The sequence below is a fragment of the Perognathus longimembris genome, chromosome 12, assembly GCF_023159225.1.
Source record: "Perognathus longimembris pacificus isolate PPM17 chromosome 12, ASM2315922v1, whole genome shotgun sequence".
Lineage (NCBI taxonomy): Eukaryota > Metazoa > Chordata > Mammalia > Rodentia > Heteromyidae > Perognathus > Perognathus longimembris.
Window position 1 is genome coordinate 3,377,237 of NC_063172.1, and position 15,364 is coordinate 3,392,600.

General features: G+C 51.4%; 1 protein-coding gene across 1 annotated transcript in view; it reads left to right on the forward strand.

Annotated features, from left to right (window-relative positions):
* Positions 1 to 15,364, forward strand: part of Col22a1 (collagen type XXII alpha 1 chain) — a 168,489-nt gene that overhangs the window by 26,511 nt on the left and 126,614 nt on the right. The window contains exons 6-11 of the mRNA XM_048358696.1: positions 1,953 to 2,228; positions 2,530 to 2,610; positions 3,949 to 4,065; positions 9,153 to 9,197; positions 10,127 to 10,189; positions 10,686 to 10,724. Of these exons, the coding sequence (XP_048214653.1) occupies positions 1,953 to 2,228; positions 2,530 to 2,610; positions 3,949 to 4,065; positions 9,153 to 9,197; positions 10,127 to 10,189; positions 10,686 to 10,724 (621 nt within the window). The remainder of the gene's footprint in view (positions 1 to 1,952; positions 2,229 to 2,529; positions 2,611 to 3,948; positions 4,066 to 9,152; positions 9,198 to 10,126; positions 10,190 to 10,685; positions 10,725 to 15,364) is intronic.

Genomic DNA, 15,364 nt, shown 5'->3' on the forward strand with positions numbered 1-15,364 from the left:
GATGAAGAGACAGGAGTGAGGCCGGGAAAGCTGGAACACTCTGTGTGTGTGTGTGTGTGTGTGTGTGTGTGTGTGCGCGTGTGTGCGTGTGTGTAGGGATAGTCAGGGACAAGATTCCAGAGCTGGCAGGAGGCCACCTGTGGGCTTCTTGTTGGAGAGTACTATGCTACTAACACAGTAGTGCGGATGAGGGATGCTGCCGCCTTGGACCAGGTAAGCCACGTGATGTTGAGACTAGACGGAGTTTGAAAGTAAAACCCCAGGGTTTGGTGGTAGATCTGATCACAAAGTGCCTGCCCAGTGACTTCCGACCTAGTGCGGGTGGACACAGGACAGGTCCCTTTAGCAGGCAGCAGAGATGGAAACAACCAAGGAGAGCCAAGCTTACAGAAAGTGCTGAACATAAGTAGGGATATAGGTTCAAATCCTAAAGAAACAGAAGACCATGTTCGGTCATGGAAGGTTTAGAGTATGTGTATTAGGAACACTCTATTTTTAGACAGGGGTTCATAGTTTTATGTTTTTCTCATAATCCACAACTTACAAGCAGTGAGGCAGTTACCATAAATGAGGTCTATACTTCATTGTATGGAGGCCAAGCAGAGATCAGAAAAAATGTTCCAGAAGGCCTGGGCTGTTCTAAACACTGTGGCTGATTCCTGGTACAAAACGGTGGCTTTCCTTTAGCCTCAGGGCTTAACCTTAGGGCTTGCTCATTCACTCCTCAGTCATTTTATTCAGTGCCTTTTTGCTGACTACAACCGTGTGTCCTGGGTTGTTCTAGCCACGAAGGTTACCGAGGCGTCCGAGAGAGAAGACGAAGTATGTTTCTAAGACAGGGAAGGCAGTAAGAAGAATGGAATAGCATTTCATATGCTGATGCAATGCATTAAAAAATAAGGCAAATCAACGAGCTTGCCTGAAGAAGAGAGAACAAATGACCAGGTCAGGTCAGGTCAGGTCCAATTATAGGCTTCTCCAAAATGATGACATTGACCTTGTTTGCTTAAGTTATTATAGTTAAGATTTAGAACAGTGCCTAGCACATAAGCACTGTTGAAATTGCTTGTGGATACGTATATTCATTTCATTCTCATAGCAAAGATGTTCCTATTTTACAAACCAGGAAACCATATGTGGTTACATAAATTGCCTGAGGTCACACAGATCAAAAGTGCTCTATTGGTTCAGGCTGATCTGACAGCAGAGCCCACAGGAGCTAAAGACTTGATGAGCATTTGGATGAAGTGACTCGGGCTACTGGATGAATCTAGCTCACGAGTAAGTGTGTGAGGGAAACCAGCAAGGCAAGTTGAAGCTTCCTGGATCAGGAGCATTCCAAGAACATATTCGTTCATTCATTCATTCATTCCTCAAACGCAATCAACAGTAGACCCTTCTCCTCCGGAGCTTGTCCTCCGCTAGAGACGCTGTGCACAGGTCTAGGAACACTCCGGTTTCCCCAGTCTCCTGGCACAGGAGACTATCCTAGCAAGGGACAGTGCAGGTCCACAGAAGGGGGGGGTGTCTCATGCTAGCACATGTGTTTGGTTTAGTCAGGGTGGCTTCTTGGAGACCCTGGGACTCAGTCAAGATTTCTGGTAGGTCCTACCACCCAGCAATGATTAGATGAGTCTCACAAATGCTTTCTTACCTACACGGCCTCTTAAGGCAGGTGATCCTGTGACTGCTGGCTAGAGTGTGATTTTGATACGAAATTCAGAGCGGCCCGGAAGGTAGCTACCGTCGCTCTCATGCAGAGAAGGAAACCAAGGCTCAGAGCTGGACCGAATCGGCCTGAGTCAGATGGCTGTCAATCAGCTAACGAGAGTCAGAATCCAGGACTGACCTATCTCTGTGAAGGATAAATCTCCCACGAAGCTCAGGGCATAGAGGAGGTGCGCATGCGAGCCTGCACCTAGTAGGTGCTCAGTGGACCCCCTCCCCCCCAGGTCTCCATCCGGCTAGATGGTGAGAACAAGGCCGTGGAGTACAACGCGGTGGGCGCCTTGAAGGATGCCGTCAGGGTGGTCTTCCGAGGTCCCCGCGTCAACGACCTCTTTGACCGGGACTGGCACAAGATGGCCCTGAGCATCCAGGCCCAGAACGTCTCCCTGTACATCGACTGTGCGCTGGTGCAGACGCTGCCCATCGAGGAGAGGGAGAACATAGACATCCAGGGCAAGACTGTGATCGGCAAACGCCTCTACGACAGTGTGCCCATTGATGTGAGCATCTGGAGGGCGGGGGTGGGCGGGGCTGTCGGTGCCGGTGTTGGGGCCCAGGCATGGTCCCTGCGGAACAGAAACACGTGGAGCTTGCTCGTTGCCCTGAGCCTGCCTCGTGCCTGGGCTCTCTCTGGAAGGGAGCGGGCATGCAAAGGGGATGGTTAGCTTTGCCGGGAGCTCCGGCGTGGCAGTTCAGGGAGGAAGTGGGCGAGGTACCTGGGCGGGGCCTGCCTGACACCATGGAGATTTCCGGTGCGTGGTTCCGGGGAAGCTCATCCTCTCTCCTCTTGTTCCTTCCTAGTTTGACCTGCAGCGGATTGTGATTTACTGTGACTCGAGACACGCAGAAGTAGAGACCTGCTGCGACCTCCCGTCGGGTCCAGTGAGCAAACCTGACCACAGTGGGTGGGAGGGAGTCTGTGGGGGCTGCGGAGGGGGGTGTCCAGGACTTAGGAACGGGCAGTTGGGATCAGGGGGCACTGACCATCTCAGTGTGGTCTGTGGGCTGCCTTGTGACCACTCTGGGCTTTGATTGCTGTGCCCGCCGGGAGTGGGTTGGGTGAGTTGAATTCAGCAGGTTCCCCCCAGGGGCTGTTGTGGTCTGGACCTTAGTCAGCCGACCCCAAAGCTGCCAGCAAAGTGATGAGGGCAAGCTTTGGGAAGTGCAGCAAGTAGTAGAATGTGGAAGGCACTCTAAAGAAGGCTGCCGTCTGTGTCCCTAGAGCCAAGGGAAGAGGAAGCCACAGTGCCTGGAGCTGGGTAGAGAGGTGAGAGGTCATAGGGCAGCCAGCCCCAGAGACCAGCCTTGGCCATTTGGGCCATTTGGGCCATTCTGTGTGGGGTCTGCTTCCCCTTGAGATGGACCCGCCCCCCCTCTCTTTTTAGCCCCCATCCCTCCCTATCTACTATATCCGAATGGTAGGCTTGCTAGAAAGATAAGAATGGTGACCAAGCCCACTTCCCATGTATATGGCTAGTCCAGGATTGAGAACACAGCAAGAACTTACCCCTGCCCGGTCTCAGCATGCCTGTGGCATGTGGGTGTACAACAAGTGCTAACTATGGGCCTGGTATGGAGAGAGAGGGTGAGGGAAGATGAGAACCATAGAGGGTGAGTGAGAGAGAATACAAGGAAAGAAGGAAGGAAGGAAGGGAGGGAGGGAGGCAGGCAGGAAGGCAGAAAGGAAGGAAAGAAGGAAGGGAGGGAGGGAGGGAGGGAGGGGGGAGGGAGGGGGGAGGGAGGGATAGGGAAGAAGGAAGGAAGGAAGGAGGGAGGGAGGGATAGGGAAGGAAGAAGGAAGGAAGGGAGGGAAGGAGGGAGGGAGGGAGGGAGGGAGGGAGGGAGGGAGGGAGGGAGGGAAGATGTGATCCAAAGAAGAACCTACCAGGTGCAGAAGCCTGAGCTGTAATTCTACTGGTGTCGTCTCATTATTAAGTGTTCCCCATGACTTTCTGAAGGAAATGCTCTGTCTGCCTTCTGAGGCTCTGGAGGCTGTGGGGGCAGCCTGGCCAGGTGTGTCTGCTCGGCCTCTGGAGAAGCAAGAACCTGCTCTCCCGTCCGCTCTTCCCACGCGCCCTGCACACACAGGAGTCCTTAGAGGCTTCTGGATCGAGTTTGTTTCTGGGCCTGCCCAGAATCCCAAAAGACAAAGCCTCTCATCCAGGCAGTGATTGCTCGAGGCCCAATATGATGCTGACCTGCTGGCCTTTCTCCGTCCAGTGCCAGGTGACAGTGGTGACTGAGCCTCCGCCGGAGCCCCCACAGCCGCCCACCCCCGGCAGTGAACAGATTGGGTTCTTAAAGACCGTCAACTGCTCCTGCCCAGCCGGAGAAAAGGTACCGCCCATAGTGTGCCCTCGGTTCCCGGTCTGTAGTCCCAGAGCGGGGCAGGGCTGGTCCGCCGGACTGCCCGGCCGTGAGGTGGGAGTTTCCCATCATGCCTCTGGCCTGCCAGGGCGGGGTCGCCATGAGCATCGTGGGTGTTCCTTGGACCTTCTAATTCTTGATTCTACGCACATCCTGAGAGAGGAGATTCTCAGGCCTGGCTCTCATTACCATTTTCCTGAGGTTAATGACGCATTCCGAAGGCTGCTCGGCTCCCACTAGTGTCACTCTGCACTCATGTGCAACTGAATCTCACAAGACTTGGATGACGAGTAGCGACTCAGAACAGAAAGGATGTGGGTTTGGATATACACTCCAGGAACACGTCCTTAACCCTTTCTCCTCAAATCCCCTCCCCTCCCCTCCTCTCTCCTCCCCTCCCCTCCCCTCCCCTCCCCTCCCCTCCCTTTCCTTCCATCTGTCTTTTGGATGGGGTCTCACTACATAGCCTAGAGTGGCCTCGACTCTGTGACCCTTCTGCCTCAGCCTCCCGAGTATTGGAGTCAGTTTCCTTCAATCACAGTCCATAATCTGAATACACACACACTAGAAATTTCGTGTATTTTGTTTCTAATTTAAAAATTTTACATTTCTGTGAATCGTACCACCCTCCTCCGCTGGAGAGGCTGAAGAGGTCATCCCGTGCCTGAGGCTGAGGTTAGCCTTTTCTTGTAGACCAGTGGTCCTGGATAAGAAAAACATGCTCACTTCTGGAACACAAGGAACATAATCATGTGTACCAGGATGGCAAAAGGAGAACGGGGGAGAGTGCAGTCAAGAACTCCGTGTATAGCCTACCAAATTAAGAAAAGGGAAGGGGTGGGTGAGGAGGTCGAAAGGGGTCACATTGATCATGATACATTGTATCATAAACTGCTTTGTTAAGTGGCAGCTCCTTCGGATAACTACTTAAAAGATATATTTTTCTGAAAAAAAAAATACAGTGCGATAGGAGAATGCTTTGTGAAGTTCCTATGGACCAATATTCCTGGGGTCCTTGATCCATGTCTTCCCACCTCAGCTCAGTACCACACTCAGAAGGGGTAGACAGTGAGGGACATGCCACAGACAGACAGTGGGGGGGACACCACAGACAGTGGGGGACCTGTCACAGAGAGCGGAGTGATGGCACCGACCGTGGCTCTGCCCGGTCTGGGCACGCGCAGTGCACAAGGTGAAGTGATGTCTGACAGCAGCGAGGCAGACCTTGCCTTTGCCTTCTTTCCTACCCTCTGCTCTTCTTCTCTGCCCACTACCCCCGTTCCCTCCCCTCCTGCCCTCCTTTCTTTTTGTTCTGCCCAGAGCATCCGACCCTGTGGACATGGGGTATCTTTAGGAGCTGTTAGTCCAGTGGAGTCATCCACTGCTGACCCATCAGCTTGCTCTAGGCCCAACCTCAAGCCCGGCCGGCCGTGCCCTGCGCTGGGGCCTTTCCTTGGCTGTGGTGACATGAAGGCTCCCGGCCCGATGGAGGGGGCGGAGGAAGGACGGGGGGAAGGAAGTCTGCGGTGCACACAGGGCACGGAGAGGGGGCCTTCTCCTCCAGACAGCGGGCGGACGCTGGCCTCTGTCCACCGCCTGCTTTCCACAGCAGCAGCTGCCTAAACCCAGTCCCTTCCGAGTGCTGCTTCCAGGGAGAGCCCCGTGTGAAGGACGATGCACAGGAGGGTTTGACCTTCCGCCGTCCTGGACACGCAGGCAGGGAGTGCAGCCCAAGCCAGCTCAGCGCAGGCCGGTGCCCGGCTGGGTCCTCTGAAGCCTGCTCACTGTGGGTCGCTCGGCGGAGGGACTCCGGGAGGGGGACTTGGGGTCAGACAGCCTCCACTCCTGCCCCCCTGCCCCCCAGCTCCCCACCCCCCAGCTCAGCAGCACCCGGGCTCTCCGCTGACCTCCCTAGGATGGCTTGGAGGCTCTCTCTCTCTCTCTCTCTCTCTCTCTCTCTCTCTCTCTCTCTCTCTCTCTCATGTGACCCACACTGGGTTCCCCCGAGCCTGGAGCCGCATCTCATGCTCTCGTTCCCCATCCCAGGCCTGGTCAGAGCTCTCGGACTCTTGGAGGGATTTTTCTCAGCAAGAGCATTTTCATGTGCAGCAGCTTGTGTCTGAAACACCTTCCTTCTCCTTCTGCTCCTTTCTTTGCCTGGCTGGTGCCCGCTCCTCCGACACGCCCAAGCAATCTTTGCTAAGCACCGTGTTCTCTCTGTGTGTTACCCTTTTACCCCTCCTGCCCCTTTCCCCCCTACGCCTTCCTCTTTCCTTCCTTACCTTATATTATGTCCCGCCCATCCATTCAGTCACAGTTCATCACCCGCTCTTTCCGAGGCCTGGGGTCCCTTTTCCCCGGTCGCACGCAGTGACTACGCTGCACCCACACTGACGCTGTCTCCCTGTCTTCGCCGCCCTAAGACCCCAAGCTTCCAATGGCAGAGACTGGATCTTTACACGTCTGTTTTTGTGACTACCACCTAGCTGAGCACAGAGCTGAGCACAGTTATGACTGAATCAGGGGATAAATGGATCCGGGTAGGAAAAGCAGGGTGGGTGGATGGACAGATAGAGGAGTGGAGGATAAAGGCACAACACAAGGGCCTGCTATTTACGGTCATCAGTGGACACAGTCCAGGCACCGTCACCCAATAAGTTACTGCTTTACGCATCCCATCATCCCTCGTTTCTGACAGTAGACATTGGGCTTCCTCCTGTGTACGCCGTACTTGGCTGCACACAGAGGCTTTGCGACAAGATTGACCCTTCAGGTCTTAGAGTATGCCCTCCGGTTGACAAGTAGGAGCTCCTGCCCAAGAGCTTACAGTGCTCCCAGGCACAGCTGGGAAGTAAGGTAGCCTGCTCCCTCTACCACCGAGAAAGAGCTACAGGGAGCAGCGCCACAGCCCCGTGTTGGCCTCTGCCTCTTCCACCTGTATGTCTATGAAAACACAAGGCCCAGCACCTCAGAGCCCTTGGCTAGGAAGCCAAGCTCTGGCAGCAAGACGATGTTTTCCAGTAGTTTAAATCTTCCATTCAGTTGGTGAGGCGTTTCCATGTATTTTACAAGGCCAGCAGACGTTGTTGGGCCCCTGTTTATGTCTTTGTGGTCAGCCGATAGGCTGGGCATGAGCAGTGTGCAAGGCCTTCTGTTGGACACCACGAAAGGTCAAGTTCACACAAGAGTAGCTTCAATGTGCTTGTCCGAATGGATGCTGCCATGTATTTAAGAGTTTATAATCCAAGCCATTGGGAAGGAGAGCTAAGAGTCACGGTTTGACAGTAGTCTGGGCAAAAAAGAAGACCCTATCTCGAAGAACAAGCTGGATGTGGCGAGGTATGTTGTATATCTTCAGCTACATGGGAGGCAGAAGTTGGATTGTGGTCTGGATCTGGCTTGGACATAAATCACTAGAGCTGTTTTTAAAAAAAATAACTAAAGTGATAGACAAGGGCATAGAGGACTTGCCTACCAAGCACCAGGCACTTGTTTCATTCACCGCCCCCCCCCCAAACACACAGTCCTGAAGTAGCTAAATGTGACCCAGGGTAGATTGTTCTTCATGATGGAGACAAACATGTAAATGATGTTGTGTCACTTATTAATGGCCTGACAGTTGCACATAAAGATTATATGCATCATACTGCGTTTGTTTTCAGGAGGCAGTATTTATAGGTAGCTGTAATTTAAAGATCATAGTTTTCAAGTAGTAACAAGGTCTTGCACACATATTTTTAAATGGAATTGGTGTTTACATTTAGAAATCACTTAGGGACATGTGACGCTTCACATTTCAATGAACAATAAACACATGAACAGTTGCAAGCAATGTAATTTTCTTTTTAATTGAAGTGATGGCATATCCAGATAAAATATAGCCTTGGGAAGCATTCCTCTATTTATAATTGGGTATTGAAAAAGCATAATTGTCTAGCTTATGCTATAATTGTACATTCCATTCCATGGCACGGGCGAATCAAGTTAATGAACGTATCCATTACGTTCAATACCTGTCATGGTTCTTGTATCTAATTAAAACGTGGTGCCCATTGACCAATGTCTGCCCAATCCTCCCTGCTTAGCAGCCACTGGTCACTACCGTTCTCCTCTCTGCTCCCGAGTGTTCGGGTCTTCCAGCTTCCAAGCAGACGTGAGAACTAGCAGATTTATCTTTCTGTGCCTACGTGCCGCCTCTGTGGGGTCATGCTCAAAGTCCTCCACGTGCACGTTGACAGTGCAAGGACAAGCTCACACTTTAGACCTAACATTTATATATGAAAACACATACAGGGCCACATACATACACACACACACACATACATACATACATACATACATACATACATACATACATACATACTCAAACGGACTGAAGTATGGCTGGCCGGTGGAGGGAAGGATTCTAGCAGTGTAACCCCTCTGAACAATCAACTGACATATTAACCAACTAGGAATACCAGGAAGCTGAAACCTGTTTTGTTTGAAGGGGGTTCAGAGAGAGGGGCACTCGAATGGAGAGAGGGTGGGTGGGCAAATCATAATAACGCAATGTACCTAGGTGAAGATGGAACCAGAACACTCGAGGGGATGGGTGGAGTTGGGACCGATGGGGGAGGACGGACGGAAGCGGTGACATCGACGAAGACGCGTCGAAACCCTTTACGTGATTACTTAAAATAGGAAGAATAAATATTAACAAGGAAGAACGGGCGCTTGACCCTGTTCTGACGGCTTAGGCCCGTCATCTTAGCTACTCGGGAGGCTGACATCTAGAGGCTTTCAGATTTCTATATCCAAAATAACCCGCAAAAAGTGGGACTGGAAGTGCGGCCCAAATGCTCAGGGCCCACTGAGAAAGCTGGCTTACTGAACGCGAAGCCTCGAGTTCAGCCTCTCCCCCTGAGACGGGAGGGGCAAGGTCCGCTCCAGCCCGCCAGCTCCCCGTCTCACTGAACTTGCTTTTGGAGACGTGAAGGGTCTAGCCAGCTCCTGACTGAAGATGGGGGCACTCAAAGCAGAACTTGACTTGTCTCCTTTCGTTTTTCTTCCCGCAGGGCGAAAGGGGCTTTGGTGGCCCTGTGGGGCTCCCCGGTCCAAAGGTCAGTGCTGGCATGGCGCAGGTTCCCTTGGGAGCCCTGGGGGTCCTCTCTCGCTTCCTGTGGAAGGACAGCGGTACCGCGAGCACCCAGCTCCTCAGCATTTTGCTTAGGGGCGGTGTAGACACAAATAAAAACGGAGAGCATAAAGTTTGAACATGTGCATCTTGAAACGCTGAGGATGTTTCCCGGCCTGAAAATATTAACAAGAAAGGGTCAGCCTGCCAGAACCCAGGCCCCGAGCTAACTGGCTCGGCCCTCCACGGTCGGACAACGCTGCGTCCAGCATTGCAAGCTGATGTGAGCTTGGAACTCAAAGTGAAGGGCTGATCCGTAAGATAGTCTTACACATGCAACTTCTCAGGAATTGTGCAAACCTAGGGACCCACCCCATCCTGAGTCATGAGCATCCTCCTTCCCCTCCCAGATCCCCAAGTTGTCATCCTCTCCCATCAAGCTCAGAAAGCTGAAACCTGGGAGTGCCCATTTCATATCACCACCAAGCAGAAGAATTCTGCATGATTGCATGACCGGCCATCACCGCGTCTGGTGGGCCTCTCGCTTCCACGCTTCCTTCTTTACATAGACTTCTTCCAGTTCTCCTCTCTCCCCACCTCTTCTCACTCCCACCTCCTGCCTTTCTTAGTTTGGAATTCATCCAGCATATTCTTCTTTTGTACTGGCTACAGCCCAGGCACTGGGGTTAATACTAGGATTGGATGATGTCCTCCATTGCCTGGGCCTCTTCTTCCTCCCCTTCTGGGGGTAGGACAAGGACCTCACTGCCTAGTTGGCAATGACTGTGTCCGCTGGTTCTAGAGAAATGTGGCCAGCAGTGGCTGCAAACTGCTGAACAGCCCAGCTCAGTCGATGAGCTCCAGAGACTGCCAGATGACCTAACCCCACGCTTGTTTCTGCTTCCAACCTTTCAGGGAGACACAGGAGCCGCCGGGCTGATGGGTGCTCCTGGACCCAAGGGAGAGAAAGGGGACATGGTGAGTGTAGTGCTGTTTCTCTCTTTGGCTGGAACGCAGAGCTCCTTGCCGGACCCATCTCTGGTCCTGTCAATCACCAGGTGTGGTCCGTAGGCTTGGTGAGTGCCGGCGACTGAGCCCGCCCCTCCGTGGGTTGAAGCCTGGCTCCTCAACACAGGCAGGGCCATCTGCCGTGGTGGCTCTCGAGGCTTGCAAATTAGCCGCACCTTGATTCCTGACGTGGGTAATTGGGGGAGGGGGTGTTTTCTCTCTGTGTTCTTTGTTGCCGTGTTCTTCCATCTGCAAGGGTTTTCTTTCCACCCACCCTGGCTTCCCCTTGCCCTTTCTGTCTGATGGAAGGCAGGGAAAGAATCACAGAGATGAATAGTTCATGGCTGCTGACAGAGCTTCCGGAACCCTACAGCCAGAGGGGCTCCACTAAGACAGGGACCTTTCGCTGTTCGTGTCCTGAAGATGCTCTATAGTAAACCTTTGCCATCTGTTTTCCCTTCTCTAGGGCAGGGGACCCTTTATCCAAGGAGAGAAGGGAGAAAAGGTAAGCACCTTCCCTTCATGCACGCGCCCAAGGCACAGGATGGGGCTGGTGTCAGTGGGAGGCGCCTGGCGCCTCTGTACTGTCTGGAAAGAGTTCTAGTGGGGAGAGAGCCCCTCCCTGCAGGGCTGTGGGGCAGGGCTCTGTGTATCCTTCCAACTCAGATGCCTGAAGCTCGTACAGGCTCTGCAGGGAGAGGAGATGGAGACAGGAAGTGGTAGTTGGGACAGGTGAGATGAAAGACCCAGGTGTTTTGGAGATTAACAAGACTGTTGGAGCAGTAGACACACGAGTGAGCCCCGGGGGAGTTGGAGGCCTTGGGCAGGGTACGGGGTGCCCAGCATGAGCAGGCTGTGGAGGTGAGCTTGCTTCAGATACTGCTGGTTAGTGATGCTCAGGACAGAAGGTGTTTAGTGGCCACAGAGGGGTTAGGGAGTAGAACCAGAGAAGGGGTTTGAGGACTGCCATGCTAAGAACATGCTAAGATATCAAAACATACTAATAGAAGGCCATGGGAGACTCTGAGAGTATCCAAAGGTGCCGAAGGTGTCCGAAGGTCAGGTTCCAGATAGAGCTCAGAGGAGGCAGCCCAGAGAAATGCGAGGAGGAGTGAGGCTACTTAAAGGGGAGGGGATGGGGAGGAAGGTGATGAGGAGGGAGGGCATAGAACTGGAGAACTTGTGGGAGGTCTAAAATGCCTCACCAGCTTTGAGAGTCACCCCACCTTGTCCCCCTTCAGTGTGGGGGGCACAGCAGAGCTACCCTGGTGGAAAGCAGGGCTTCTGAAGAGGAAAGCTTTGAAATATTAGCCTGTGAGGAGACAGAGATGGCAGAGAGCCACCAAGTAGGCCATTTCCCACTTCTATCAGCTATTTAAAACTTAAATAGCTGGGTGTTGGTGGTTCATGCCTGTCATCTGAGCTACTCAGGCGACTGAGATCTGAGGATCCTGGTTCAAAGCCAGCCTAGACAGGAAACTCTGTGGAACACTTATTTTCAGGAAACCACCCAACCTTGAGTGAAAAAGCTAAGGGACCATACCTGGGCACTGAGTTTAAGTCCCAGTACCTGCACACACACACACACACACACTCTCTCTCTCTCTCTCTCTCTCTCTCTCTCTCTCTCTCTCTCTCTCTCAGACACACACACACAGACAAACAAAACTCTCCTCTTTTTCTAGGGGGGCAGCCTTTAGGAAAGTGCATTTTGTCATTGTCCCTGTGGTTCTGACCCAGTGGTGCTGGACCCTGGCACTGGGCAGATGTATAACCCAAGTCACTCTACAAAATGGCAGGAGTAGGAGCTCCATGAGGACAGCCCGTTGTCTCCTCGGGAACTTCCTTAGGTTTGCTTCAAGGAGATGCATGCAGACACGCACTAGCACATACCCACAAGGTCTTTCTCTGTGAGACTAGAACCTTCGTGGGAGTAATTCCTCAGTGCAAACAGAGACAGATAATGCTGTGCAGAGGACCAAGGTAGGAGAGAGGTTGCACAGCTAAACAGCGTGACAGTAGCCTAGGGTGCGATCGCATAGGAGAATAAGTGAAGACCTGAGGAAAAAACAGACAGCACTTTCAATGAGTTGCAGAATGAATATATTATCAACACCGTACTTGTCTGTGAGTAACAAAACTACAAATATATTTCCCCCCTCACACTTCCTTAATTTCTTCCTTTATTCCACAATCACTTTGCCCCATGCCCCGCCAAGAGCACAGACACTTGTGCACTTAATCTGCTGTTCAAGAATTTAAGGTGGTCTGCACAGTTCGTGGCTTCACCCCATTGCTGTGTTACTTGAGCCGTAGCTCTTACTTTCAGTATTCTGGTGACTAATTAGAGATAAGAGTCTCATAGACTTTTCTGGCCTGGGCTGGCTTCAAACTATAATCCTCAGATCTCAACTCTTGAGTAGCTAGCATTACAGATGCGAGCCACTGGCATCTGGCTTTGCATTTTTTTAAAACGAATTATTGTTGTTATTTTCAACATGCCATATGAAATTATGCCCTTTTTCTTTTGTATTTCTTTCCTGGGGTTTTACCCCTGATATCACTGTAATTGATTTTAGTACCCAGGATACTGTATATACATGGATTGGAACTAGGGAAGGGAAAGGGAATACCGAAATTGAGAGACAAAGGATAAAAAGGCAAACCAATGCAGCAGCAATACTTACAAAACAATATGGTGTAAACCAACTATACAACTCATGGCGGGGGAGAGCGAAATGGGGAGGAGGGAGGTGGGGGAAAATTGAGGGAGGAGGTAACAGGTTGGATAAGAAACGTACTCACTGCCTTACATATGAAACTGTAACCTCTCTGTACATTAATTTGATACTAAAGAGATGAAAAAAATGAATTATTATAAAGGTGATGTACAGAGGAGTTACAGTTCCATAAGTCCGATACATTTCTTTTTGAACACTGTCCTTCCTTCCCTCACTCCCAGGTTTTCCCTGTGTCCCCTGCCTTCCTTTTTGTGAGCCTTGGCTTTCTGCTACCTGAACACGAGGCTAATAACTTCTGTGTGGTTTAGAACATAACATCTGGGACCTAAACACTCAAATTCAGCTGCTGCTTTCTAAAAAGTACTTTTATTTTTGAGACTATAATGAAGAGTACTTACTGTGAAATCCAGCCTCTTAACAAATACCAAGTGAAAAAATACCGTCTTGTTGCTTTCCTTCTGGGCACGTCCTTTCTACAGCAGTGACCAGAAAAAGAGCCCAGAAGCCATTTGGTGCTCATCTGTGAACTGGACAATGTGACCCAAACATCTGTATCCCTGTAAATTCACAGGTTAAAGCCCCACCCTGCGAGGTGTTGTTGTTAGAAGGTGGGGTGTCTGGCAAGTGGGTGGGTACTGAGGGTGGAGACCTTGTAGGAAGTATCCGTGTCCTTGTGGAGGAGCCCAAATGGAGGCCCCTTCCCCTTCCAGCACGAGAGGACATGGTGCAGAGGTCCCCTTTAGGAACGGGTGCTCACCACAACAGAATGAACCGTGCCTCGATTTTTGACCTTGGACTTCCAGCCTCCAGAACTGTGAGAACTACCTTGTGTGTTAGCTCTGCATTTTAAGCTGTTCTGTAAGAACCCAATTGGACTAAAGCAAAGGGGTCTCTTGCATAAGAGAACACACAGCAGAGCAAGGAGCAAGTTGTACCTTCCCATTTGTTGATTCTCTTGGAGCACAACAGACAGGGGTATGAGCCATAGCAGCTAAGTTGCATTCACTGGACAAGACGGGCAGTTTTGAATGTTGCAGCGAGTCTGTCTGGAAAGGTAGTGGAAAAACTCGCACCCTCAGCCCTTTATTGGCCTTTTGATGCATTCCACATGGCTCAGCTCATGAGCATTGGCTTCTTAAGCCTCTGGGCGGAGGCCAGCTCTAAGCACGAGTACAGAGCTGGTGCATGGCTAGACAGGGGCTGGGTGTATCTGAGACAAGATATAAGACACTTTGGGGGTGACATCAGGTCTCCACTCCTGGCCATGCCATCGGTCATTCCCTGTCTCCCCTGCAAAAAAAGTATCTAGGGAATTCTTCATACTCAAAAACCATGTTCCGCCTGCAATCTAATTATTTTACATAAAGACTGCATTGTAGAGCCTCTGGGCCACAGAACATAAATTATACATTTGTGTTTATATGTGTGAAACCGCTTGCTTCTAGCTGTGTGTTTTATTTTATCCACAGCTGGCTTAATCCATATTCTCATCTCCTTGTCTTCGCCTGTGCATATAATTTGCACGACTCACGGTTGAATGCCTTCTATTTTTACAATAATTAAAGGATTTAGAGGAAATTACTTTAGCTGCTTACATTCCTTGGAGAGCCTTGTAAACTGGAGGCGAAATACGGACAGAATAAGAAAAGGCTGTCCTTGCTTCTGTCCGTGGTGCTGAAGGGCACCCAGGAGAAGTTTTGAGTTCGAGGATCTCCTAGCCAAACGGGAACGTCTGAGCGTTGTCCTCCAGCCCCTTTGAACGCTGGGTGGCTGGCCAAGACGAAGGGACCAGTCATAATGCCAAAGGCTTCACATAAGGGAGAGCACTTATGGAAAGGGCAGGTGCTGGGTGACTTGTGAGGTGACGGCACACGAAAGGGGAACACACGAAAGGAGAACATTCTAGACACACTGGCTGGTCCAGAGCTGGGCTGGGACCCTTAGCTGCTATACCACAGGGCCACTGCTGGACCCCTGTGACCCCGGCTTCCCTGCTCTGTGACTTGGCAGATCGAATAATACTCACATCTGAGTGTTGCTATGAGGATTAAATGAGCTAATGAAAATAAATGACATATTTTTAAAAAGTACCCATAAACCTGAAGTATAATTACCATTACGCCATTGCTCCCGTCTCAGTGCGCCAAATGGCGTCTTCTGCGCCCTCAGAATTAATGAGGTCTTTTCCCCAGAGGCAGCCAGCAGCTGCAAATGTCAGAGATTCCCTCCTCCCCCCCCTCAGGAGGACTTTTCCCACTCCTGACAGCTTGGGACATCCAGGGTCTGCTTCTAGAAAAGGTGTCCCAGGTGAGAAGGGGGGGGGTCCATGTATTTCCTCAATTGATGTTAAACAACCCCCGGGACGTCTACGAGAGCGATAGTGCTGAATGTTGACAGGCACTTA